The sequence below is a fragment of the Cannabis sativa genome, chromosome 1 (genome assembly GCF_029168945.1).
Source record: "Cannabis sativa cultivar Pink pepper isolate KNU-18-1 chromosome 1, ASM2916894v1, whole genome shotgun sequence".
NCBI classification, from domain to species: domain Eukaryota; kingdom Viridiplantae; phylum Streptophyta; class Magnoliopsida; order Rosales; family Cannabaceae; genus Cannabis; species Cannabis sativa.
This window is the reverse complement of record NC_083601.1, coordinates 43,701,994-43,729,336: the sequence shown is the minus strand read 5'-3', so window position 1 is coordinate 43,729,336 and position 27,343 is coordinate 43,701,994. Positions and strand designations below refer to the sequence as shown.

General features: G+C 29.8%; 5 protein-coding genes and 2 non-coding genes across 8 annotated transcripts; 5 read left to right on the top strand and 2 right to left on the bottom strand.

Moving 5' to 3' along the window:
* Window positions 1-9: 9 nt before the first annotated feature.
* TRNAT-CGU (transfer RNA threonine (anticodon CGU)) lies at window positions 10-81 on the top strand. The gene has a single exon. It is a non-coding gene; the product is annotated as a tRNA-Thr (tRNA).
* On the top strand, window positions 27-1,854 carry LOC115707269 (acyl carrier protein 3, mitochondrial). Its single transcript, XM_030635178.2, has 3 exons — window positions 27-273; window positions 1,117-1,322; window positions 1,452-1,854. Exons 2-3 carry the CDS (start codon window positions 1,128-1,130, stop codon window positions 1,629-1,631), a joined length of 375 nt encoding a protein of 124 aa, XP_030491038.1. The 5' UTR covers window positions 27-273; window positions 1,117-1,127; the 3' UTR covers window positions 1,632-1,854.
* Window positions 1,855-1,896: 42 nt separating this feature from the next.
* On the bottom strand, window positions 1,897-4,068 carry LOC115707268 (uncharacterized). The gene is made up of 2 exons (XM_030635177.2): window positions 3,685-4,068; window positions 1,897-2,478 (listed from the first exon to the last, which is right to left on the bottom strand). The coding sequence occupies exons 1-2, from the start codon at window positions 3,923-3,925 to the stop codon at window positions 2,153-2,155; spliced, it is 567 nt and encodes a 188-aa protein (XP_030491037.1). The 5' UTR covers window positions 3,926-4,068; the 3' UTR covers window positions 1,897-2,152.
* Window positions 4,069-15,123: 11,055 nt separating this feature from the next.
* Window positions 15,124-16,108, top strand: LOC115704882 (nuclear transcription factor Y subunit B-3). Its single transcript, XM_030632094.2, has one exon. The coding sequence runs from the start codon at window positions 15,325-15,327 to the stop codon at window positions 15,919-15,921; it is 597 nt and encodes a 198-aa protein (XP_030487954.2). The 5' UTR covers window positions 15,124-15,324; the 3' UTR covers window positions 15,922-16,108.
* A 3,450-nt stretch (window positions 16,109-19,558) lies between these two features.
* LOC115704561 (nudix hydrolase 2) lies at window positions 19,559-21,765 on the bottom strand. Its single transcript, XM_061116583.1, has 8 exons — window positions 21,283-21,765; window positions 21,124-21,189; window positions 20,887-21,024; window positions 20,690-20,764; window positions 20,495-20,545; window positions 20,360-20,394; window positions 20,112-20,220; window positions 19,559-20,009 (listed from the first exon to the last, which is right to left on the bottom strand). The coding sequence occupies exons 1-8, from the start codon at window positions 21,622-21,624 to the stop codon at window positions 19,821-19,823; spliced, it is 1,005 nt and encodes a 334-aa protein (XP_060972566.1). The 5' UTR covers window positions 21,625-21,765; the 3' UTR covers window positions 19,559-19,820.
* On the top strand, window positions 19,618-19,691 carry TRNAI-AAU (transfer RNA isoleucine (anticodon AAU)). The gene has a single exon. It is a non-coding gene; the product is annotated as a tRNA-Ile (tRNA).
* A 2,450-nt stretch (window positions 21,766-24,215) lies between the features above and the next one.
* LOC115707714 (trihelix transcription factor DF1) lies at window positions 24,216-26,906 on the top strand. Of its 2 annotated transcripts, none has more exons than XM_030635745.2 (2): window positions 24,216-24,952; window positions 25,865-26,906. In XM_030635745.2, the coding sequence occupies exons 1-2, from the start codon at window positions 24,510-24,512 to the stop codon at window positions 26,646-26,648; spliced, it is 1,227 nt and encodes a 408-aa protein (XP_030491605.2). In that variant the 5' UTR covers window positions 24,216-24,509; the 3' UTR covers window positions 26,649-26,906. The 2 variants fall into 2 exon arrangements, with proteins under 2 accessions (XP_030491605.2, XP_030491604.2); XM_030635744.2 differs by having other exon boundaries at window positions 25,847-26,906.
* Window positions 26,907-27,343: the final 437 nt, after the last annotated feature.

The following is a 27,343-nucleotide window of genomic DNA, read 5'->3' as shown; positions in this document are numbered from 1 at the left end:
ATCAGCGTGGCTTCCATAGCATAGTGGTAGTGCGTTCCCTTCGTAAGGGAAAGGTCGCGAGTTCGATCCTCGCTGGGAGCTTTCAGAAATTATTTGAACTTTTGTTTTTATTTGTTTTCAAAAATCAAATTGGACTTTTCACTTCCAGCACTGTTAAACTTGCATTTCCTATTCAGGTGGTGCAGAATCTGAGTGAGGCATTTTAGCGAACACATTGCGTGGGGCGATTGACTATTGCTTTCATCTACTCTCAAACCGAAAGCTCATACAACGGTGAGTTATCATTAACAGTCTAACACCAATTCTATGTTATTTCTTATGGATTTCTTAAAATGGGTTTTAGGTTTTCAATATTGTTAATTCACTCCCCCCTTTGTTTGAAAAGTTTGTCGCTATACGATTATATTCCAGAGCGTGAACAGTGGAACGGCCACAAACTACAATTTCTTACTATGTTATAGATTAGTCGCTAATTTATTGAAGAGTTTGAAGAAGAGAGATTGAGTTGAGTGAAACGGTGGCGTATAGTGTGAGAGAATTCAGATGGTACTGGTATCCGATAGATAATTCTTGTTTAGACTCTCACCTGTTTGGTAATAGGACATTAGGTTTCTTACTCTGTCTTTTCTCTTTAACATTTTCATGGCACTGTTTCTCTGTTACCCACCGCCATTTTTTTTTTTTCACTTAAGGAGAATTTTTGTGGCTAAGTTAAATTTGGCTGCATGCATTATTGTACCTTAATTACCCTTGCAGTTATCATCCTAGCACTGTGGGATTTAAGCAATATGATGCCATAAATGTACTTAGTTTAAAAATAATTGGATTTAATCTGTGGTTGCCTAGGTCCCTAGGACTGGGATTTTTAAATCCCGTGCATTTTTTTAGCTTAAGTAAAATGGGGGTTATTTGTGGCATTTCCTGAGTTTTTGTTGTTTTTTCATCTTTTGAAAATTTTGATTATATTGCTATTATAGCTCTTCCCAACTTCCTTGTTGTATCATGGAGATAGGAACTCATCTTTAACTAATCCTTTTTTTTTTGTCTATTGGCTAGTAATGAAAATGGCTCCTGTGGTTTATGCCTTGACTTCAGTTTGGTTTCACTAATTTTCAGCTCTTCTGAATATGCAAAGCATTAAAAATGCCATCTTGTCGCATGTCAGAGCAGGGAGATCAGCTGATACACTGCTCTCTGCAAATAGGAATATGCTGAAACGGCTAACCTATCAGATGTCCACATCAACCGCAACCAACACTGATCAAGTAATGGGTCGAGTGATTGGACTTGTTAAGAAATTTGATAAAATTGATGCCTCTAAGGTATGATTTCAATTTACATCTACTTTTGCTGTCCATGTTATACTATCGTGAAATAACAGTCCTTCAGTTGCTTCCTTTAAATTTAAAATAACATGGAATGTTGATCACTCACTCACTTGACTAAATCAGGTTACCGAAACAGCTGATTTTCAAAAGGACTTGAACCTAGACAGCTTAGATCGGGTTGAGCTTGTCATGGCTTTTGAACAAGAATTTTCCATTGAAATTCCTGATGAGAGGGCAGACAAGTTGACTTGCTGTGCTGATGTTGCTAAATTCTTAGTTAAAGGGGCTGAGCAGAAATCTTGATTAGCATTTTAAATGGAATGTTTTTCACTAGCAATGCAACCCTTTTAGGATTTTGTTTGCCTGGTTTTCTGTCACTAATCTAAGCTTTTTAAAATTTATTTATTGGCTGTCCTCTTTGTTTGACTTGTATCCTTTCATATTTAACTTGTAAGGTTTTTTCAATATGCAGAACCCTCTGATTAAGAGAGAACTCATCATCTAATAATAATGGTTTGTTGCGTAATAGCTTGCGCGGAAGAACTTTTAGTACTGTTTAGATACCTTATTAGGAATATATCACACAAAGCATATATATTATAAAAAGAAGATTGTATACACGCATTCATAACTACATTTGCGTTGCGTCATATGTAATATTTTCTCTCGTGTTTCTATTTCTCTTTTCTTACACATCTGCAGCTAAATTGATGGGATTGAACCTCTGTAACTCAATGTTGTGACTGAAGCGCCATCTTCTGAGCTGTGGTGCTGCTACTGCATCCCAATTAAGCTAACAGATGATCTCCCTACAATATCATCTTTCAGCTGTTCTGTTTTCCAACGCATCCTTGTTTTGTTGTAGATGTCAAATGTTGGAACCTAACTGTTCCGGCATCATAGGTTCGAATTCCATTACCGACAGACGACAAACTCAGGCTCTTGTGCCTCTTCACATAAGCCGGTTTGCATAAGGAGTTCTTTGGTATCCTAAGAATTTTAACTGAACATTTTCTGTCCAAGTGGGGAATAGCATGCAAGTGAGAAGGAAGGTCAATGGTGAAATCTCCATATTCATCTGTCACACCTTTTATCCAACTTGATTTACCCTTTTGTCCATTTATATGGCAGGTAACGCCAACAAGAGCACCTGTAGAATATGATGAAATGAATGATCAGTCTGTCATGCATAAAAGATTATGTCAAGAAACTTCTTGCTTTGAATTCAATTCTAGACATGTCAATATTTTATTTATAAGTTGAATCCTTATCAGATTAAGGAATATAAGGTTTTACAACGATGTTTTGCTATGCATTTAAGTCCACATTTATTTGTAGTATAAATAAAAACAAATCTTGTTTCATGATGTGGTTTTCCCTTCCCATGTTTTGATCTACTCTAAGTCTTAAGCAAGCAAAGAGAGTTAAATTATTTCCAAAGAAAATAACATATGTCCAAATCATATTAGGAGCTATATTGATTTTCACCTGCCCAAATTGAATATTAAATTTCTGCCTATTGCTTCAAAAAGGTCTTTTCTTCATATGAAGAAATCAGAAATAAAGAATCCAAAAGTTTATTTATTGGAGGATGAGATTTTATTTGTCTAATTAGATGGTTTGTTAATTATTATAACACACACTCGTAGAAATATATATGTTGATTTTAATATATTGGTAAAATCTCCACATCAAATTAAATTAATCATTGGATGATAAATAACTCAAATCACCATTAATTAGAATGTCATAATGAATACATATATAATCAAACAAAAGTGAACAAGAATATTTATTTTATCGTATACACAATTATCAGTTAATCATCACAGCCATGATAAAATTAAAAAAAATAATCATCATATAGAAATGATAAAAAACAAACATTATCGTGCGATCACTTTATTATTTCATTTTATTGTTACATGTACATATTTGTCGATAAAGCTATAATGAAAAAAGACAGGCAGCATGAATGAAACGAAAAGACTGTAATAAAAGATATAAAAATGTCTTAAAAATAGTTTAATCTATGTACGACGTTTCATCTTAATTTTGCTAATATAACTTTTAATTTATATATTTCATTAACTATTTAATTTCATTCGAAATAATATAAATGGTACAGAGTAGTGGTCAAAGTTAGGCAAACTAGCAATATATATGAAGCAAAGTAAACTTTGATCTTTCAACTCTCTCTAAGAATTAATGAAACGTGGTCTATACATCGAAGACTTAATTTATTATTAATTTACAAAACATAATCAATAATAACTTTATGAAAAATAACACTAATTAATTAATAATAACAAAAATGAATATAATGAAGAAATTATAATATATTATTATTACTGACCTGAAACTGGCCATGCATGGAGATGAGCTGCATGAAGACAAGTCTCACAAAGAACTGAGCCCGTAACAAGAACGGTGGAAAGCTTCTCTTCCCCATATCCGGCTATGGACGATAACTCTTCACCGTTATACGCCCCAAATAACTGGTTTTCTTGATCATGATGGTACTCGGCAGCGGCCATTGAAATAATAATCCCAGAGAGGAAGAAGAAGGAGAGATTGAACCTCATGATGGTCTTCATTTTCTTATGTTATTACGTTTTTTCTCCTTCTAATTCTTGTGCTAGTTATATATATTTATAGAACTAACAATAAGAAGACAATATATTTACAAGAGGTCACTCTGCTTTGGTTTTTATAGGCAATAAAAGAAGTTGTAATATGCATGGTTTATTATATGATCATAAGATATGCCTTTTTCTATGGCTTGTATGTACTACCAAAATTGCAGCCTCTGAAGTTGACTCGATTGAGTTAAATGACTATTTTGCCCTTTGGCCCCATACGTCTCTCTCTCAAATATTTATTAAACTTAAACATAAAGATATGTATATTAATGGTATTTTTATCTTTATTAATACATGATTTAGCTTAAGTAATTCAACTTTCTTTTTCTTAATTCATTGGTAACTAATATGATGGAAATTTAGTAACGTAGAGTAATGTATATTGAAAATGAGGGGTATTTAAGTGAAAGCATAAAAAGGGTGGTGAAGGGCGCAGGAGTTGGGAAGTTTGACAGGAAGTTAATTTGTTGGTGGGTAGCCTACTCTTATCTTCTACGTATATTGGGTCTCTTCAAACTTTTTCCCATTATTAAAAAGAAGTTAATGAATTAATTAGGCTCTAAAACATTAATCAGTTTACCAAAGCCTTTACACGAAGACACGTTTATCTTACTCTTTGGTCATGAAGTAGTATATATGTACATAATAATACATAGCATTCTCTCTCTCTACACAAATTTCTAGCCTGCCTCAACCATCCCCATCTACACAATTAATTCTACACCTATATATATGTACTTTTTTTAAATAAATAAATAAATAAAATAATTGCTTTCTTTTTGCTCATGTTTGGACACTTCTCTTCTCTACACAAATTGTTTTCCCTTTATTTTAAGATCTCACTTTTACCATCGGTAATTTTAAAATGGCTATTTCTTTTCTGTATTTTTTTCAATTATATAACTATAGTATGGAGTTATCATGTGAGGCATTTTCTCATTTTAGAGAAATTATATATTTTTATTTTATTATAACTTAAATATAATTATTATTCTATCATAAATATTTAAGTTTAATTTCGAATTGTAAATAAATATAAATTTAATTTTTAACAGTAATAATAAATTGTTAAACGTCAAGTTATTATTCATCTGTCATTTTCTTATTGATATATTAAAATTAATATTTATTTAAAAAATAAATATTTAACGACTTTAACTAATCAAAAATTTATTATGATAATTTACTTAAAAGTACCAGAATTAATAATTATTTGTATTCTTCTAAGTTAACATATTTACAAAAGATTAGAGAATAATCGAAAACTTTAAACTATATATCAAAATTCAGAAGTATGTTTCGACCCGGAAATACCGATATTGTATAGAAAGGTCAGGTTTAGTAATTTTTTTGAAAATATAAATTATAACGTACACGTTTGCAGATACTTATAATAAACTATTTATACAACTTAATTATTTCAGTGAATATATTATAAGTAAAGCGTCAGTCATTGTTTTAAGTGAAGGAATGGTTAGATACTCTTATCATGATATTCCAAAACAAATAGACAATTTCACTACGAAAATTTCAAACAATAACTAATAAGCATGTGATTTTCTCACTTCATCAATATGCAAGCAATAAAGTTCGTACCCCTTAAGCGAATGATATATTAAAGAAGGGAGCTCGCAGAGTGGTAAGATACTAATATTTAAAGGATTCGTGGTGACATGGAAAGGATTATTTTCTCCCAAAATTTAATAAATCCCCAACTTCTGAATATCATTATACTAAAATAGTTGAGTTGTTAACAAAAAAATGGGACATCCAAAAGTTGAGATGCTTGTTCGATGAAAATAAATGGAAGACTTTCTCGTCAAGGAAGGGATAAATGAGTCTGGATTAAAAAAAATTAGTGGGCCTTTCTCTTGCAAATGGGCTTATCTTGTACAAGCTTTGCATAGTGTCCCTTTGAAGTTGCTCATTCTCTTTGGAATAAGCTTTAAAACAGCAAAATTCTAGAACGCCATAAGATCCTCTGGTGGTGCATTTTGTCGAATGCTCTCCTAATTCGATCTGTTATTCATAAAAAGTATCTATATAAAAAGTATCTATGGTTTTGAAGAAGAATATATCTATGGAGCATACTTTCCTCACGTGTAATGTGGCTTTTCATTTGTGGCGATCTTTACCTGGAGATATTTTTCCTGTCTCGAATACAGGTATTCGTATGTAGGATTTAGTCAAATTCATCTAAAATCTTAATTCTAAAGGCGTAAATGCGGATGAGATTTTTTTGTAGGCTTCAATTGTTGTTGATATTGTCTCGATGATTCAAAATGATAAGGTACATAATATTAATTTGGATAATGTAGAGTGCTATATTGACTATATTTATCATACTTATGCAGGTTACAGAGCTTCCCTCCTCCCTAATCCTACTCCAATCTTGGTGGAAGCTTGGCGTCCCCCCTCCCTCAAGATTGATTTAAACTGAATTGTGACGTTAAATTGGGATTAAAAATCATGCGTATTGCGGTGGCAGCTAGAAACTATGAAGGCGAGGTGGCTTGGGTATGAACGACAAAGTTGGAATTTTCTAATGCCCTTTACGGCGAAGCGGCTGCTTATTGTTTGGCCCTTGACATGGCCATGGCGAAAGGTTACAGATTCATCATTGTGGAGAGCGACTTAAGGGTAATGATCAATTCTCTCAATGACAAGGAGACTCCATGGGAAGTTGAGAATTACTCTTCTATTTGTAATAGTCTTCCTCCTCATTTTTTGGGATGTTTATTTTCTTGTATTAGTAGATGATGTAATTTTGTTGCCCATAATATGATAAAGTGGACTTTTTACCCACTATCATTATGGTTGGTTTTATGTATCCTTTATCCCGAAAAATATCTTGTGTAATAACCGCGAGGTCTAACATTTTTATCAATAGACGTACTAGTTTCTTTTCCAAAAAAAAAACATATCTAAAAAGTACAATTTTATATAGAGAACTACACATTTTAACACGTGTCAAAATAAGAACAAGAAGATCATATAACTTTTCCCAAATAAACTTCAAAACTCATGAAAAGCAATACGCTAAATTTAAATTTAGATAAGTAATTAAATTTATAATGTTATAGGTGTATATATGAAAATTAATTTACTCTTTTTTTTAATTGGATGGATTTAATTTTATCTAATACATACTAGATCTAAAATATTGAATGGATTCAATCTTATCTAAAAAAAATATTAAATTTAAAATATTAAATTTAAAATATTAAATCTTACATATTTAAAAATAATTCATATATACACTATTCATTCAAAACGTCAACCTATATATATAATGAGTTTTTCCTTTAGTAAATATATATGAAACTTTTTTTTTCATTTTCATTTTTTTTTTCAAAAATCTAAGATATATATAATTTTTATTTTTATTTTTCTTTTCTTCTTCAATTTGGTTAAGTATTTATAGTTCTTTTTTTAAAGCTACCATGACTATTAGAAAAATATATAATGCATTTCTTTAAAAAAGAAGCGCACCGATACACTTTTATTTGGTTGATAAATTTTTTGTTTGATTTTACATTTTCATAAAATATGTTGTAGAATTTTGAAAAATTTAGAAAAAAATTAACACACAGAAAGCAAAGTTCAAGCAGTTTATTGCATGTTTGACTCTTTTATTTGATATATATATACGTGTGTGAAATAGACTATTGAACACCGCTTTTTATATTGTAAACTATTCTAAATTTCTCAAAATTTTGTAAGGCGTCTCAAATAATATTATAACGTATGTGATTATGAAAAAAAAAATAGACTAAAAATTAAGTTATCTTAATGCCAAAATAAGTAGGAGTACTGCATCAGTATATCTGTTTTAAGGGATATATTGTAAAATCATTCATAACTATTTTGTTGAGTCTATTATATCTTATTTGTAAGTGCTCTAAACTTACCTAAATGCTAATATTATTAATAAAAAATAATTTATCTCTAAATTATTATTTTTTTCTAAAAATCATTGTTGGACATGAAAATAAAGCACGGGAACTTTCAATGTAATTTTCAAGATCTTGATAAAGTATATATATAATTTGGTTCTACAGACCATCGTAATTGGATTAATAAAAAGTGGTTAACGAGTGCCATCATCACTAGATATAACATATAGTTCGATCTCAACAATATAGGTATATCTGAAAGTGTGGAAAAGGAAGATCACATTTCACCATAAAATTTCTAAGTTTACACACGATTAATCTTTTCAATAAAGTATATTTAGTCACATTTCTAATTGAGTTTATATCGAATCGATCATTGTCTTGGAAAATTAATTTGAAGTTGTAAACATCATTTGAAATCAATTCCGAATCGACCAGCTGAGTCCATGCAATATAAATAGTACTACTCCAAAATTCTAACTATAACTTAAATACTATATATACTATAACTTTAATACTATATGATATATATCCATTAAAATATTGGAGTACAAAAAGAGATTTAAATTAAAAAAAAAAAAAAAAGATTAAAAGATAAATAACACAGTTTTTACATTTGGTTCAAACATTAACTAGTCTTAATTTACAGTATCATAAGCTTAATTTTTAGTAATGGAATTTTACAGTTCAAATGAGTATCTCTTTATGGTAATGAATTTTCCAAACCTTTTACTTAGAAGGTCTAGTGCAATATTTATAGGCAGTTGTATTTAATGGGACGCCTTTTTACTAGAAGGAAGGCTGGCTTTCAGAGACACTACTTGGAATAGAGACAAAAAATGACTCCACTTTGAATATTCTTACTGCCAGGGAGAGTTGTAAATCTAACAAGCTGGTCTCCTTTGAAAGCGGGGTTGCTTAAGAAAACGCCTTTTCTACTACTACGTACGTAGTAGTAGAATGCCAGTTTTTGGGCAGTCCCTTCTCTCTCTCCCGATCTCTTTGGAGCCTTTGTCTATGAGAGGTGGGTTCAATTGGGGCGTTTTTTTTTAAAAAAAAAAAATTAATTTTTATATTGGCATTATCATTCATGCGCACACTATAATTAAATCTCATAATGAAATCAAATCATGCCAATTAACCTCCACAATTAATAAGAAAAGAGATATGTTAAATATTATATTTAAATTAATAGTTATTATAAAATATAGCTAATCATTTAAACTGATGCTATTTTAAAATAATATTAATTACTATGTCTAATAATAATAATGATTTCTTAAAAAAATATATATTTTAAGGTTTACTTTGCTCTCAATTGATCGTGTAATTTCAACTCTCCCTCTCTCCCAATTGCTGAACAGTCAGCTAGTGGTTTATCATGACCTTTTAACAGTCGCAGCACTTTCATGTGAAGTGCAAACAAAGTGTTTCCATGTTTTTCATGCAATGGTGGACTTTACTAATTAGTTTTCATTTCTATGATTAATAATATTTTAATTAGAAGGTAGTTTAATTATATTATTCTAAGATACCTTTTAATTAACAAAATTAAAAAAAAAACCACGCCCCGAGGGGCTAATAATAACAATATAATCAATCGGTAAAGCTAATATTTTGAGATGACAAGCAATATACGCATTGTAGCACATTAATTAACCAATATTGGAGAATTTATGAAGGCATGGGAATATTATAAATATTAAAAATTTTAAGAAAATAACAAAAATATAACATTTCTCTAATAATTATTTTTTAAGGGTAATCATCATACTTTAGAGAAAAAATGATATGGAAGGAAAAAGAAAACAGATTCCTTCTATCCTTTAAACTATCCTTTAAAACTTACTGTTTATCTTAAGGACATCTTAAATTAATTAATAAACCACAACATTAATATTGCCAGTTACATAAAAAAAGATGTACTTTAAAAAGCTACAGAATAAAACTTTATTATGAGATGTAGTGTTTCTGTCTACCAACATATCTACCTGAAAAAAAAAAGATTAAAATCAAATTAAGTAAAATAATTAAAAAAAATTATAATAAAACTTATTTTTATAAAATCTTTGTGTTTTAGAGAATGAGTGAGCGAAATAAAACACACTTATTTGAAATAACTATATAAAGTTAGTTAACCTATTTCTTAATATAGTACTATTAAAAATGAGAAAATTTATTTAGATGTTATAAAAAATAATCCACAATCTAAATTTATGAACGATGTCACTGCTACGCCATGTTACTTTTAAGATAAATTAAAACAAACTATTATATAATATATATATGATACCAAATAATTATGTTAAATTAAATTTACCAAGTATAAATAATGATAATGGAAAAAAAAAAAAAGTCACAGATATAAACAAAATACAATAATATTTAAATGTGGTCTCCATATTAAATCTATTATTTTCTCAGTTTATTAAGGAAAAAAAAAAAAAAGGAAAACACAATATAATTAGTTTGAGCCTTGAGGGTTCAACAAGATGATAATGTGAAAAACAGTAAGTTTTCTTTGATTTTAACCAATTAAAGATGGAGTTAGTGCGAGGGAGGAATGAGAAAATGCTACGTGAAATAATTATTTTGATTTTATAATGAAGTGAGTGATGAGGTGTCACCGACGGTTGAATAAAAGCGATGAAGTGGAGCCACTCCACAATCATCAATATGCCCACGTAGAAAGGACTTTAATTAATCTTTAACCGTCAACAGCTCAGGGACCCACTAAGCATTTTCAAGATGAATCACGGCCGTTGAATGTGGAGAACATGGTGCCACCATGTTCAATCTAATTTTCCTATAGGTTAGTGGTCATCGAGTGTGAATTGTAAGCCTGAAGAGATTAGTCTCTCATTGGTTGCCATATTCGATTTAAATCCAATAGGCAGAGCTCGGCTGTGACCGATTGAAAAGCGGCTAGCTTGGGACGTTTGTGCCTGGCCTGGGTCCGCGCGCAATAATGTCAACAATGGTGTTTACTCCTAACGAGTGAATTTAACTGAACAAAAAATTTATTTACTCCATATATATCCACTATCCAGTACAGTAATATTATAATACATTACACAATCAAATAAATTTATCCAATATTTATACCATGAGTGACAGTATATATAAATGTAATAATGTCATTACTGTCCTTAATTTCATTTTCACATGCCAATCCAATATTTGATCGATACTGTAAAACTGCATAACAAAAATTGGAGAAATGCTAAAAGGTTACTTTGTAGTTTCTTTTTATGTATCAATATATTAAATATTAGCTCTCATATAAGGCAATACATCTAAAAGATAATACTATAATTAAAATCTTTGCTTTACTACTGTATAATTTTCAGTCAAAACTTGATAAACTCACCATACATAGTTTGATAAAAATCTCATTAATAAGATAATAATAATAAAAGAGTCATAAATTAATACAAGTCGTTTTACATTTCTCCTCACAAATGACCACGCATTCTTTCTCTTACACTCTATCCATCTCTCAAACTCCCTTTTTCCCTCACTTGTTTTAAGGACCCTCTTAATTGGAAAGTATTAAGAATTAATATGTATCATGCTAAAAGATATTAGTGATGACTAACATCTTTTTACATATTAATATCTCTATTGATATAATTAAGTGTAATAATTTTTAGGTATTATCATTTACTAATTGTAAAGTAACACGTCTAGAAGATAATAGATAAGTGCCTATTAGCAATGCTTAATTGATATATTGCATCAATACAAATTGGAAGACAAATCTCTTATTTTATCAAAAATCGTCATCTATCCATAAAGCATGTTTAATCAATCTCTACCGCAACGTTAAAGTTACAACTAACATATGAGAATATATACTTATAGAAAATTTTGCAATGCATGTACCTTCTTGAAAGGAATGCACCGAAGCACTTTCATGAAAGGGATGCATTATTGATGCACTCCTATCTATTTCGGTATCCGAAATAATTTTTTTTAAAAAAAAAATTTCTCATGATCTCCATGTTACAGTTTTTTAAAATATTATGTAAAATTTTAAGAAATTTAAAAAAATTTAACACGCCAAAAATATGATTCAAATAGTGTATTGCATGTGTAACTATTTTATTTTATATGCGTGTGAAATAGATTATTTGGATACTATTTTTTATATTTTAAATTTATTTTTTATTTTTTAAAATTTTGTAAGATATTTTAAATAATTATAACATACACAAATATTAAATAAAAAAAATTTAAATGTCTAAATAAGTAAATAATGCATTAGCGCATTCCCATTGTAGAACCACCCTATATTTATTATATGTATATATTATTGGGTGATTCTACAATGCACCCCCTTAAAATGGATGTATTAATGCACTCTCTACTTGTTTCGGCATCCAGAAAAATTTTTTAGTCTAATTTTTTTCATATTCATGTACGTTATAGCTATTTAAGATATCCTACAAAATTTTAAGAAATTCGAAATAATTTACAGTACAGAAAACAATATTCAAACAGTCTATTTTACACGCGTATAAAATAAAATAGTCCAGCATGCAATACACTACTTGAATGCAGTTTTCGACGTGTTAAACTTTTTCGAATTTTTTAAAATTTTGCAAAATATCTTAAATAAGTATAATTACCATGACCGTGAGAAAAAAATTAACTAAAAAATTATTTCAGATACTAAAACAGAGAGAGATATATCGGTGTATCCCTTATAAAGGGTGCATTATAGAATTTCCCTATATTATTTTATATTTTGATCATTTAAAATATAGGAAAATTCTACAATACACCCCCTTAAAATGGATATGTTGATACACCCTATCTGTTTTAGCATCCGAAATAATTTTTTGGTCAAATTTTTTCTCATAGTCATGTACGTTATAGTTATTTAAGACATCCTGCAAAATTTTAAGAAATTCGGAAAAATTTAACACGCCGAAAACTACATTTAAACAGTGTGTTGCACGCGTGACTAATTTATTTTATACGCGTGTAAAATAGACTGTTTGAACATTGTTTTCTATATTGTAAATTATTCCGAATTTTTCAAAATTTTGTAGGATATCTTAAATAGATATAACGTACATGAATATGAAAAAAAAAATAGACTAAAAAATTATTCTAAATGTCAAAATAAGGTAAGGGTGCATCAGTATATCCATTTTAAGGGGTGCAGTGTAGTTACACCCTAAAATATATATCGATAGTAATGAATTAGGAAATGTGTTTTGCAATATATTATTATTATTATTATTATTATTATTATTATTATTATTATTATTATTATTATTTGTGTTAGATTTTTCTCTATTTGATTTGTTGTACATGTTAATTCACGGTTAAATCATCTGAATTTTAAATTTTCAACACTTAATCACAAATATTAATTTTTTGGAGGCAAAACTACCTAAACTTCTATTCTGTTTTGCTCTGTATCTCAATCTATAAATTACAGTTAAATGCTATAATAGACTGCACATGTGTACATTTGTACACGTGGCAAATTTTTAGCGGCCTACAGTCCACTATGGTGATTTTTGGAGCAAGTCCACTATGGTGATTTTTGGAGCAGTACAGTTTAGTTAACTTTGCCCCTAAAAAATCAATTTTTGTAGGTAAGTGTTAAAAAATTTAAAATTTATTAGTTTAGCCGTTAATATTTTTTTATTTATTTATTTATTTTTTATTTTTGCAAGGGTTGTACTTGTACATGTTATTTAATTATTCTGATTTTTAAGTTTTTGCTGTAATAATGTTCTTGTTATGACGTCAGAGGCAAAAAAAAATTTACCGCATGGCTTGCCCTCATGAAATTATAGGATTACTTCCAATTTCAAATTTCAATTACTCGGTCAACACGTACTATCATTTTTCTCAGTTGGTTTTTACCCTAAAGTGAATGGAACAGTACTGAGTAGATACTAGATACCAGGGCCGGCCCAAGCATTTTGGGGGCCTTGTGCAAAATTTTAAAATTGGGCTCTTTAGAAAAAGAAAAAAAAAAAAACAAAAAAACAAAAAAACCATGTACATTATAATTACAATTTTATTAGTAGCTTTTTTTTTTTTTAAGATTGTTTCATAAATTTTTAATTATAGATTTTTTTATTTATGTATATATAATATGAAAAAAAATAAAAAGAAAAAAATAGGCCTTTTTTTAAAAAAAAATTGGCCTTAAAAAATGTGACTCTTGTCAATGGGCAAGCTGCCCAATGCTTGGGCCGGCCCTGCTAGATACACATACCCTTTCTTTGCATTTTACCCTGAAACTATTGCAATAAATAGTATCATTATTATTTTTAATGTTGTTGAAGATTTTCTTTCATTATTCTAATTAATTTTGTACCAACAAAAATTTGTGAGAAAATTCTAGAGCAAAAAAATCAAATAATATATATACGTATATATATTGTTTAATTTTGTAATATATTCTCTTCATATCTATAAATTGTTTATAAAAAAAAACATGCATTAAATTTTTTTCTTCTTTTTTTACTTATTTAAATTTAAGTTCCACAATCTTTAAAAAAAAAACCTCCACAGGTTAAGTAAATTTATTTTAATAGGGAGATAAACTAGATTTTTGCTAAGCCAATAGATATTAAAAAAAATGCTCCACAGGTTAAGTAAATTAATTTTAATAGAGAATTAATATCTATTGGTTACTATAACCATTTTTGCTAAACCAATTGATATTACAAAAATAAAAACAAATAAAAAGGGTGAAATAAGTTAATCTATGTAGAATAATTTATCGTTAAAAGACTATCATTTATCACCAGCATAATATACATGCACATTTACAAATAAAAGATACACTAAGCACACACACAAAAAAACCCTAATGAAACTAAACTATAGATATAAAGTTATAAACTAATTAATTATGAGAATAAGTTATTTTTTCATGAATAGAAGTATATAATATAATTTTTAATTGGTAGTTTGATTAATTTCGTTCGTAATCGTTACGTAGGGAATATATAATACACTCTTATAAATCGAATCTAAAGGGAACAAAATTTGTTAGTAGATTATTAGTTTTATATGCGGCTAAAGTGGAGACTTACTTTAATAAACCGGCTTGAATTTGATGATCAGGTCTTTATCAATTTGTGACTGTATATAAATAAACCCGATCACATGTCAACGTGTGAAACAAAAAACTTATCGTTAAACGAACGGTTCATAATAACGCCACGTGTCAGACCCCAACTCAATATAAGAAAAAAAAAAAGCTATAACTATAACTAATTAAACTCCCCATATGTTCAGATTCACTACTTCAACCATTCCAATCTCAACACACACACACACACTCTCTCTCTCTCTCTCTCTATATATATATATCCAAAATCCAAATTAACATAATAATATTTACATTAAAAAAATCCAGAATCTCATCATCATACTATCCAAAACTGATCTTAAACTATAACAATTAAGTTGAAAGAGAGCATGGCTGACTCGGACAACGACTCGGGTGGTCCAAACTCGGCATCTCCACGAGAACAGGACAGGTTTCTTCCGATTGCTAACGTGAGCCGGATAATGAAGAAGGCTTTACCGGCGAACGCAAAGATCTCTAAAGACGCGAAAGAGACAGTTCAGGAGTGTGTTTCTGAGTTCATAAGCTTCATAACTGGAGAAGCTTCAGACAAGTGTCAACGCGAGAAGAGAAAGACGATCAACGGTGACGATCTGCTCTGGGCCATGACCACTTTGGGATTCGAAGACTACGTTGATCCTCTCAAGATTTACCTCCAAAAGTTTCGGGAGATGGAGGGAGAAAAGACTGCTGGAGCCACCCTAGGCCGCGGTCAGGGCGGCGATAGTGGCGGCTCTGATGATCATGGTAGCTTCGCAGCCAACTCTGGTGGTGGTGGTATGTACGGTCACAGTAGTAATATTAGTACTAGTGGAGTTCAGTCAACGGGGATGATGATGATGATGGGTCAACACCATCATCATCATCATCACCAACAACAATACCATCATATGTTTGGATCATCATCTGATGGTGGTAGTGGAACCTCCACTGGTAGACCTAGGTAGGTTCTAACTGTATTTTGTACTATGTCATGTTTGTAATGTTAGTATATATACTAATAAATAGTAACAAGCAATAGCTAGCTCTAGTACTGTGCTGCTCATTAATTGGGAAATTTAGATTGAGTACTAAAAGAGAGTAACAAAAATTGTGGAAAAATATTGTGGAAAATCAATTAATTTTGTTTGCTAATTTATATTTTTTAATTACTGTTGGGAAAATATATTGATATATATATATGATCATGATATTAATAATTGATTCCTATTCATTTTTAATATTATTGGCCGGCCGGGAAGTCTCGAAAGTCATCACACTTATTAATTAATGGACTTATTACATATGTATAATTCTAGTTTGAATTGCCCACATTTGATATGTACAATGAGAAAGAAGAAATTTATTAGCTTAATTTTGCTTCTCTCTTAGACCAAATAATTTGGTAAAGTTGTAGGCTGATCCGTTGGATGCAATGATGCATATGATCAGATTAGGTTGTAATATATGGGTTTATAATTTCACTAGCTTTTAATGATGTTTAAATTAGGTTGAAATTTATATATAAGTTGTTTTATATTGGCTCCTGACTTTATATACTTTTGGCTCATATTCTGCAAATACTCTCTCCTTTTATTATGTAGCTTAATTAATATTAATTGATATAATATGTATTTTGTACTTTTTATTTTTAATTTTCTGGGTTTGTTTTTATTTCTTTGTGAGAAATTATATATCTTGGGTGATTTTAGAAATTCCCTTGACTCTAGCTAGTTGTTTTGAAAAGAACATTTACAAGAGGAATTAAAGCCGACGAAACATTATTAAATATTAATTATACTACACAATAATATTATAGTTACTTATACCGACTACATTGTGTTCCCTTTTGACACCATTTTGGCTTTTTCTTCAAAATGGATATATAATAAGAATCATGCATATATTATTTGTGAACTCCAATAACTTAATTCAGATTCCCATGTTCATGACTTCTCTCACTCTAGCTAGCTATATTTATAAGTAATATGTTTATATTTACATATTGATTATAGCTAATATAAATAATTATTTAATTTTGTGTACCACTCATATATTAATAAGAATTATGTTTTTTTCTTTGTCTTTCTTTCTGAAACTTGAAAGGCAACAAACTAATATTTAATAACCAATTATTATTATGACTTTTCTTCTCAAAGGTCAAAATAATTTAAAGGGAATAAATTGCCGATAGTCCTTTCAGATTTCCGAATGGTTGCCAAGTGCCAACTTGCCAATATTTAGAAATATAATTAATTAAAGAGCATTGCTATGAGGTACCAGTGATGCTAGCACTTTCTCGACATGTCCTGTTGTGATTGATTAGCGATACTCTCTAAAAACTATTATATTAAATTATATAGGACTCGATACAATGTTGGACCAATAGCGATAACTGACACATAAGAAAGTGCTAGGTACCACTAGTACCCTTTAGCATTGCTCTTAATTAAAATGTTAGGGGAGAATGTCCACTACTTTCTAAACGAAAAAATATATTTGGAGTGATTTTTTTTTTTTTGTATGTTTAACATTTTCCTCATCCTAATAGCCTTTTATATTTTTAACAACCAGCTAGGAAAATATATTTTAAATTTTTTATAATATCTCACAGCTTAATTTTTCTATTTAATTTACAATATAAAGAATGAAGTTCAAAATAGTAACTTACACATATAAAAAAAAATATATAATTATGTGTGCAATTATAAAAAATATATTTAAAAAAAAATTCAAAAAATACAATATAATAATGTACATTATTATATAAAAATCAATTATAACAATGTACATTATTGTTATATAAAGAAAAATTAAGTTATAATTTTTTGATACACCAAAAATTAAAAATGCCCCAACATGTGTATGACAACAATAATGTAAATTGTTATATAAAAGAAATTAAGTTATAATTTTTCGATATACCAAAAAGAGAAAATGCCCTGTGTAGGAAATGAGCAAAAATAATATTTTCATCTAAATTTTTTTTTTTTATGTGTAAGTATTATTATTATTTGTGATTCTTAGTAATGTTTTATATTATTTTTAGAACACTCTTTGAAGCTCATCACTAAAAATCTAAATAGACTTTGGAAGGTAAGCTCGTGAATAGTGTTAATAGTACATATCTTATAATAATAAGATGTATTATGTTTGGGAGTTTCAACGTATTAAAAATTATACTCGTCTCGTCTGAACAGATTTTACACAAGCTCACATGCACAACACGTAAAAAAAAAGAAAATTTCCCACAAGTGCTATCAATGTGGGAATTCGTGCAAATACTCTGACTTATCAATATACTTGTGTTAAGATACGGAAATGTAAAATTGAGAAAGTAAGAATAAATGAGTATATGGTAATATGTAAGAGGTTATATCTTAAAATTAATTGGTGATAAATGAAGTAGCTCATTTTCTTATATATGACTTTTATAATAATCTACTATTTATTCCACGTGTACAATGTCCACAATATTCCCCGACCCCTCAAGATAGTGACTATTTTTTGCTCACCAATCTTAAATTGTATCAGAGTGAACATGGTCACTCACTACAAAAAATTGTTACTTTTAGTGACAACATAATTTTTTCGTAATTAAATGTGACTTTTAGTCACAACAAAATGTTACTTGTGACTAAAACATAGTATTTAGTTACAAGTTGTCACTAATTTAATTTTAGTCACAACAAGTATTGTGACTAAAAATAAATTTAATCACAACAAATTATAATTTTTGTAACTAATACCTTTAGCCATGGACCTTTTAGTCACAACATTGGAATATTAATTTATAATTAGTCACATTTTTTTTATTTTTAGTCATAAATTTTGTTGTGACTAAAAGTAAAAATTTTTGTAGTGACTATCTATATAGGTGTGTATCGACGAATAGGAGCACATGCCCACAAGGGATATGGCTCTGATACCATGTTAAGATGCAAAAGTGTATGGTTGAGGAAGTAAGAATAGGTGAGTGTATGGTAAAGTGCATGATGTTCTATCTCAAAACTAATTAGCGATAAGTAAAGTAGTCTATATGTTCTTATATATGGCTCAATACTCTACTATTTATTTCATGTAGGACAAAGTCCACAATAACTTATCAACCTAACTATTAAATAAATGGCAATCTAATAATAAATTATGGAAAAAATATTTATTTCCATTATTACATCTAATACTTTTCTGTTTAGTGCATTAATTACATTTCAACTAGCATATGTATAAGTTAGTTGAATTGATACTCAATGACTGCTATTGTAATTTTGTGGTTCATAATCACGTAAGCAAATTAAATTGTTTATATAATTAAAGTAAATTTTTCTTTCAAAAAAATAAAGTAAATTTGTATTTCATGCGGGACAATTCCAATAATTTTATTGTTTGGGTGAATTTTTTTCAAAAAAAACATTAATAAAAATAGCAAAAGTCTACAATGGCCTTGAGAGAGAAAAAAAAATCATACTTATTCATTATTATATTTATTGAACAATATGCTTTATTATTATGAAAGTATAATACATATATATGAAATTTATTACATTGAATAAGGAATAATAGAAATAACATATTGCCATTCAATAAAAAATAGAAATAACACATTGGCCCATTATTCGTCAGAGAATGTAAATATATTAAAACAGAAATTAAATAGACAAATTGGCCCATTAGCTCAGTTGGTTAGAGCGTCGTGCTAATAACGCGAAGGTCGCAGGTTCGAAACCTGCATGGGCCAATTATTATTTTTTTTTTATTTTTAAACTATTTTATTCTTTTTATCACTGCCACATTAATGAATAAAAAAATAGAAGGCTAATTATTGCAGCAAATAAAGCTGTACTGTTATTGGCATAGCTCCTTAATATTACTTCAACGATGAAACCAGAGCCCGCAAGGAGAGGAGAAAATTCTGTGTGAACTTTTTTTTTATGATTGAAAATTCAGTGTGAACTTCATCAAGATCCACTTTTTCTTTGTATTTTTCTGTGATGTCTTTCATGAACTCGTTACTTTGGACGTATTTTTGAGTTATATACTCCTCCAATGGCATCCACTGCAGCATATGCATGCAAACACAATATATTAATTTAATTAAATAAAACAATTAAATTACCATCATGACGTACTATGATATTTTATAGTATACATTAATTACCATTGCTGCCTCTATCTCTAATTCCTGTATCTGTATGTCAAAGGTTTTGGGTCGTAGTATGCACACAAAGAAAATTTCTGACTTCCCAAACAATGCCTTATGGCTTTGCCTGTCGTAAATGAATTCATATTTCTTGTTATAGACTAGAAATATATATGTAATATAAAAACTGCACTATATATTATATAATATACATAGATAAAAGTAGTAATAAAATGCAATTAAGGCAAAAAAAAACCCATCCATACTTGAAAGAAAGTATTTCCACAAACTCCGTGTCAATCTGAATTTACACAACCATAAAGTAAATTAATAAACAAAATAAGATTATTATATATATATAATGAGAATTTTCTAAAGTTCAAAAAAATTAATGTGCTTACTCCAGTTTCTTCTTTCACTTCTCTCACAGCAGCATCACATACATCTTCTCCCTGCAGCGGTGAGATATAAAATATTAAAAGGTATATATATATTTACATATATTAGCCTTTGATCAAGTAATAATAACGTGTAGAGTATATAATTAATTAAGAAAATTAAGCTTTTTATAAAAATTAAAGTAAAAAAATGTATACCTCGTCAGCAGTTCCAGTAGGGAACTTCCACATACCCTTCAACGTCTTTCCTATCTTTTCCTTTACAACTAACACCTAACACAATAAAAATTTCATTAATAAGTAAAAGTTTAGATATGATTTGGAAGAGGTTTAATTTGATAAGTAAATTTACTTATATTGAAAAGCTAGCTATAGACTATACATGATATATATACCTCTCTTTTTTGGTTCATGACAAATGCACCAATACTAACTCGGTGTGTGGCATTTGCAGGAATAGTGTTGCCACTTTTAGGAATCCAGTACACTAGCATTATGTACGTTGGTTCAGCGTGGTGATACCAAAATCCTTCCTGCATTTCATCAAGATCGATATTTAATTATTTAATTAAATAAATTACAATATTAATATATTGTCGAAGAAATAATATTTTTAGAAATAATAAACTTACATTGACTGCAGGTTCAACGAGACTCACTAGTTTAATAGGCAATTTGATCCAAACACCTTTTTTTCCCTGCAGAACAGGTACATTTAATTTGGAGAATAGATATATATAATATTTTTTTGTAACAAATAGAGAGCTAGATAGCTAGCACTATATATATACCTGCTGTCTCCAATGCGAAACCGACGTTTTGAGTTTTGAATGAAAGAGTTTAGGATCCATTGGTTCATTCACTTCAACGATGACACCATTAAATTCATCTTCAATTGCATCAAGTATTTTTCCATTTTGGACTACTTCAGCTATTTGTTCTAGAGCCATTGGTCGACGAATATTGAAGTTGCAACTAGACCAGTGATCGTTCGACTTTTGTTCTTGAAATCTTTTAAGAAAACTGCATATATAGAAGGAGCACAACAAAAAAATATAACAAAAGATTAATTCAGTTTGCATATATGTAGTGGTGGGGACGTACGTTTCAAAAACTAGATTGTAAAACTTCATTACCACGCCACTACAAAATATATAATAAAGAGACAGACTAATTCAGTTTGCACATGCAAAAAGATTTAAACGATCAATAATGTATGCATATGGGCCTCCCGCGCTCATTGGAGGAAATCATCATCATAGACCAAGCTTTAATCTTTTTCACCCACCATTATTAATTAATTCTTTTAGTCCAAAAATAAGATAAAACATTATTCGATTGATCCCAAATAATTATACTACCCTTTCCAGAGGCACACATGCAAATATACGCACGTAAGGTTTCGAAATATTTGTTGAATGCAATTTTCGTGATATACTTATTTGGGAACTATGTAAAATAATGAAGCTAGAGAAAAAGACAGAATTAAATCATTTTATTTTAAATCATTGCCACATATACGGTATATATGTAATAACTTATAATGTAATACGATAGCAAATAAATATCTTCATAGATATAATTATTAATAAAGTAAAAAAGAGAGAAAATGTAAACCTGATATACAGTGGATTTAGTAAGGAGAATATAAATGCAATTAGGAAAAAGGATGGAACATATATAAAAAGTGAGAGAGAGAGAGAGATTTATATATGGTCTGGTTATATATTATGAAACTGAAGAAACATTACATATATATAAAGGCGCAATATCTTAGATCGAGGCATTTATTAATAAATTTCTTGCTCTTTGGGTTTATACAGTACTGATGGTGATATGGACAAGGCTGGGGGACTTAGACTTTGATTTCATAAAAATTGAATTTTGAAATTCTTGAAAGAGAAATTAATTAAGACTCCGTCTTCAAAACCTTCTGATTACTTTTACTTTGGGGGGGTTAATTATATATTATTAGTTAATAATCTTTATCATCATATAATATAATATTTTTACGTATACCCCACTTTTTGTGTGGGTATATATATGTTATAATAGTAACAGGTTCTTTAAATAATGCCAAATTTCAAACGCGTAACTAGAAGCTCAGTTACGTATATGCAATTATGCATCCTTGACGGGCTCGGGCTTCGATCCTCTTTGACCAATTCTTTTGAACATATATATATTGTGTATGTTTTGGTCAGGAAATTTCAGTTACCATATTTTCCACAACCAAGAAATACGACTCCGTAATAAGTATATAGTATATACATGTACTTGATGAGAATAAGTAAAACAGTATTCTAAAACTTGACCCAACTCTAATTAATAATATGGACTACCAAATAATGGCTATTAATAATTCTACTTACATTACATGCATGCATGGGTCGGTGATTTTCTTCGTCATCAAAGTATTTACGCTCGAACTTACGTTTAGGTCAAGATGTTTTTGTTTAATTGTCAAAAATAGTCAATAATTAACATGCTGAATTTCTATATAATACTATCATGTACGGTACGGGTACGCTCCTAGCTATTAATGATTTGTCGGCCACATATACCGCATTATATATAAATATATATATTCTCCTGTACTTACTACTTAGTATATAAGCATATACGTACGTATATAACTTTGACCACTAAATAACTAATCAATCCCCCGAAGTCATGTGGGGTATAAAGAGCATTAGATACAAAAATGGCATAATTATGTGAAGAATTTAATAACAAATTAGTTGCCTTGTTTTTAATTTTATAACTTGATATTTGCAAGTGCTAAAAAAAGTTAAAAAGAGTAAAGTAATTTGTGGTATAAAAATTTAAGTTTAAATTTTAGTTATAATAAAATTTAATTTTTGACGATAATAATACATAAATTATATTTTTAAAATATTCGTAATTATCTGACTGTTAATTATCAAATCAATATATATTCACATGTCATTTTTTATTAGTACATATAAATAATTTTTTAAATAAAAAATTAAAAATTAATGACATGAACCAATTGGAGACTATCATCTGTATATTGATTTGACACTTAAAGTCAATTACTTATGAAAGTTTCAGAAATATAATTTAAGTATTATTATTACCATTAAAAATTAAAGTTAAGTATGTACTTAAATAACGTAACTTCTAACTATTAAAGAGAGATCCCTAGGTCGTCTCTAATCTCTAAGCGAGAACAAGAAAAATATTCCTTAAAATTAAGATTTTCTTTCTTTCACAACAATTTTTTTTAATAAAAATAAAATTTTATATATAAAATTAGCTAAATCTCGTGGTTATTACAAAAGAGTTCTTATGATCTCAATATCCAAGCAACCATACTAGTTAATGTTATTACAACTAATATCATTGCAGACTTTCACTATGTATCACATTTTTGTTGTTTTGAATGTAGAAATTTGGTGGGAGTGTGAAAAACATCACTTTTGTAATAGTAGGATTAAAATGAGATAAGTTAAAAAATACATTTTTTTATATTAATTATTTAAAAATACTCTCGTATTATATTTTATTAAAATATACCTACTTTTATAGGTGGGTTATATAATTTAATGGGAATATCATCTATAAAAGTAAGTATATTTTAAAGGATATAAAAATAAAAGTAAAAATTAAAACAAATAAAATAAAGGGGATATAATTTCCTTGATTAAAATCAATTCTCTGTATGAGAGGCTTGAGTTGTGGACACTGGACAATTCTAAATTAAGGATCCAATTTTGAGTAGGCCGGGGTAATTGGGCCTCAGTGCTTGTAGGCCCATACCCATAACATAAACAAAAGAAATGCAAATCAAATTAAAAATGTCTGTAAATTCATTTTACCCCATTATTAGTTACTAAAATCATTATTTCACCCACACCACCTTCCTCAATCAAACCAACATCACCGTTCACTTCACTTCCTCACACCCTAATTTTATTTTTACTTTTATTTTTTCAAATTTTATTTCTTTACCACAAATCAAAAATATTTTACAAACACAGAAGGCACTATTACTATGGAGGCTTTGGCCGGCGACCGGCTAATACCCAACTCTGACGACTTTCCTCAGCTTATTGCTCCTTTCCCGGAGCCGACTGAGGACCTCATTTACGCCCATCCCAAGACTCTGATTCATTCTCCGGACATCATCACTCACCGTCCGATTTCACCTCCCCAGAAACTCCGCCCTATTCGGTGCCACGCCCGGTCCCCGGTTTCTGATGTTCGGGGCAAGGTTGAGCCCGCAGAAACCCTAGCCAAGGGGGTTTCAGGCGACCACTTGGAACCCCTTGACGGAGAGTTTGACTGCGCCGTCAAATTTGAAACCCAGAGAGATGTCGCTGGTAACGGTGGGAACGTCTCCGTTGCGGTGAATAACCCGTTTCAGGTCGGGTTGGGTTCGTTTGGGGAAGATTGGGAGATGAATGGTGTCGAACGTGTAGTGGAGGACGAGTCTAGGTGAGTTTGGTATATCCAACATTTTTATTATCCTATTATTTCTTTTAAGGGTTAGAAGAATGATATAATATTGTGGCATTGTATGTATATTTGAGTCTTTCTCCATTGTTTTTCCCTGTCAAGGGTAACTTTTTAAAAAATAAAAACCCACACTTTTCTGTTTGGTCTACACACCCCACAGCTTTTTTTTTAGAATTATGTTTTGTTTGTGTTGTTTAGTACAACATACAAAGGTCCCCTGATATTGCTTCTTTGCAGTATTGTGGTTTGAGGAGTATTTATCTTTAAATTTCTTTTCAGAGTAAAACAAAAGGGTGCTGTTTCTGGACAGAGCACTACACACAATGGGCCCCTGATATTGCTTCTTAGCAGTATTGTGGTCCAACATAACCAAGTTGAGCTAGCTAGTTTCTTCCAATCCACTAATAATTTAAATCAATAAATAACAATGCCCCCTTGTTTAGATTGTTTTCTTGGAATAGTATAGTGAAACATTTTGGTAGTTAGCTTCGTTTGGTACACTATGTTTATGTGTTATCACTATGCCAAATCAATGCTTGTAAGATGTTTTCCAGTAATTGTTAGTTTACATGTTGCTAGTTTAAGAACATGAATAGTGATATTTTGGTTGAGTTCTTTTCTCCTAATGGGTTTTGTATAATTTTTCCATTTTTTCTAATTCCTTGTTTGCAGTTGAGGTTGGGACACATTGTTATATAAGCACTCTTATAGTGCATGTGCCGTAGTGATATTTTGGTGCATCTCTGGTCTTTGTTTGTTAATGCAATTTTGTTCTCAAATGAGCTGGTTATTTGAGGTGCTTTATGTCTATAAGCAATTATTAGAATGTTAAAAATCTTCCATGGCAATGAATGAATGATACTGTTCTAACAGAATCTTCACTGTTCTCAGTTCTTCTTCTGATGATGAAGTTAATTATTCAGTAGAAAATTGTAAAGGAGTTGTTGAGCAGAAGAGAAGAAAATCCAAAAGGAATATTGAGCATTTTCTTGAAAATATGGCGATGAAAGTTATGGAGAAACAAGAAGAGATGCACAATCAGCTAATAGACATGATAAAGAAGATGGAGAGCGAGAGAATATTGAGAGAAGAAGCTTGGAAACAAATAGAGGTGGAAAGGATGAAAAGGGATGAGTTGGTAAGAACCCAGGAAACATCTCGAAGCTTAGCTCTCATTTCGTTTCTCCAGAACTTGTTGGGTGAAGACATTCAAATCCCTGAACCAGTATCTCAACCATTCATGGAAGAAAATAGGGTAGGTAGTAGTACTGATGCTCAAGCAGATACCAAATGCAATACGGAGAATAAAAGATGGCCAGAAGCGGAAATAGAAGCCCTTATAGCTCTTCGAACTGGTTTAGAACGCAAGTTTCAAACTACAGAATCCAAAGGATGCATTTGGGAGGAGATTTCAGTTGGTATGTGTAGTATGGGCTATAACAGAACAGCAAAAAAGTGTAAAGAGAAATGGGACAACATGAACAAATATTTCAAGAAACCTTATGTTAGTGGGAAGAAGCGTTCTGCCAATGGTAAGACCTGTCCATATTTCCGAAGCTTGGAATCACTTTACAAAAATGGAGCTGCAAATTCAGGAAACAGCAATAGTACCCCAAACAATGAGGATGAAGTCAAATGTGAAAAGGAGTCTGGAGAGTCGCTTTACACCGGTTAGAATCTTTTTGTAGTGCTAAGTAGTCTGAGGTCTTCTCCATCAATTTTCGCCACAAACTTGATGGTAGGTTGATGGAGAAAATTATCCACAAACAATTAAATCTCCTATTCCCGTAGTTTGTAGTTTATTTAATGGTGTTTTGCCATGTTATATTTGATTTTAACTACCAATAATTTTGTCTTGTATTGAACATAGAAGTTTGCATCAAATACTCTGTCTCCAATTGGAATTATTCTAGCATATTTTGTTTGCAGGCAAGTAGAACTTGAGACTTATATATTGACGATCAAATTTTACTATTATTGTATGGGGGTGACAATTTAGACGAACTCTAAATATATATTGTAATACACATTAAGCACCAAACGATTCAATTAACCTGTTAGTTTTTGTTGGTCTATTTAAAACCTAAATTTGTGGCTATAACGATCTTCAATTTATTTATTTGGCTTTTGAGGGAAGACAAAAGAAATCATCAACTTATAGCATAAAATATATAAAAGAACGTAATGAATGAGAATATAATCTCTTTCTATATTTATTTAAATAAAAATGTGAATTAAGAGAACATGTGCATGCTTATTACATATAAATAATGGATTGATTGCATGCACTAAACAAAAGAACAGTTGAAACACATTCACACGTAATATTATATATATTATATAATAATCTTCATTCTTCAATCAGAGCCA

Coding starts and splice junctions, on each gene's coding strand:
- LOC115707269 (XM_030635178.2), top strand. CDS start 1,128: ATGCAAAGCATTAAAAATGCCATCTTGTCGCATGTCAGAGCAGGGAGA. Junction 1,323..1,451: donor ATAAAATTGATGCCTCTAAG/GTATGATTTCAA, acceptor TGACTAAATCAG/GTTACCGAAACAGCTGATTT.
- LOC115707268 (XM_030635177.2), bottom strand. CDS start 3,925: ATGAAGACCATCATGAGGTTCAATCTCTCCTTCTTCTTCCTCTCTGGG. Junction 2,479..3,684: donor CCATGCATGGCCAGTTTCAG/GTCAGTAATAAT, acceptor CATATTCTACAG/GTGCTCTTGTTGGCGTTACC.
- LOC115704882 (XM_030632094.2), top strand. CDS start 15,325: ATGGCTGACTCGGACAACGACTCGGGTGGTCCAAACTCGGCATCTCCA.
- LOC115704561 (XM_061116583.1), bottom strand. CDS start 21,624: ATGAAGTTTTACAATCTAGTTTTTGAAACGTACGTCCCCACCACTACA. Junction 20,546..20,689: donor CTACTGGAACTGCTGACGAG/GTATACATTTTT, acceptor TCACCGCTGCAG/GGAGAAGATGTATGTGATGC. Junction 20,010..20,111: donor TAGAGATAGAGGCAGCAATG/GTAATTAATGTA, acceptor CATATGCTGCAG/TGGATGCCATTGGAGGAGTA.
- LOC115707714 (XM_030635744.2), top strand. CDS start 24,510: ATGGAGGCTTTGGCCGGCGACCGGCTAATACCCAACTCTGACGACTTT. Junction 24,953..25,846: donor GTAGTGGAGGACGAGTCTAG/GTGAGTTTGGTA, acceptor CTGTTCTAACAG/AATCTTCACTGTTCTCAGTT.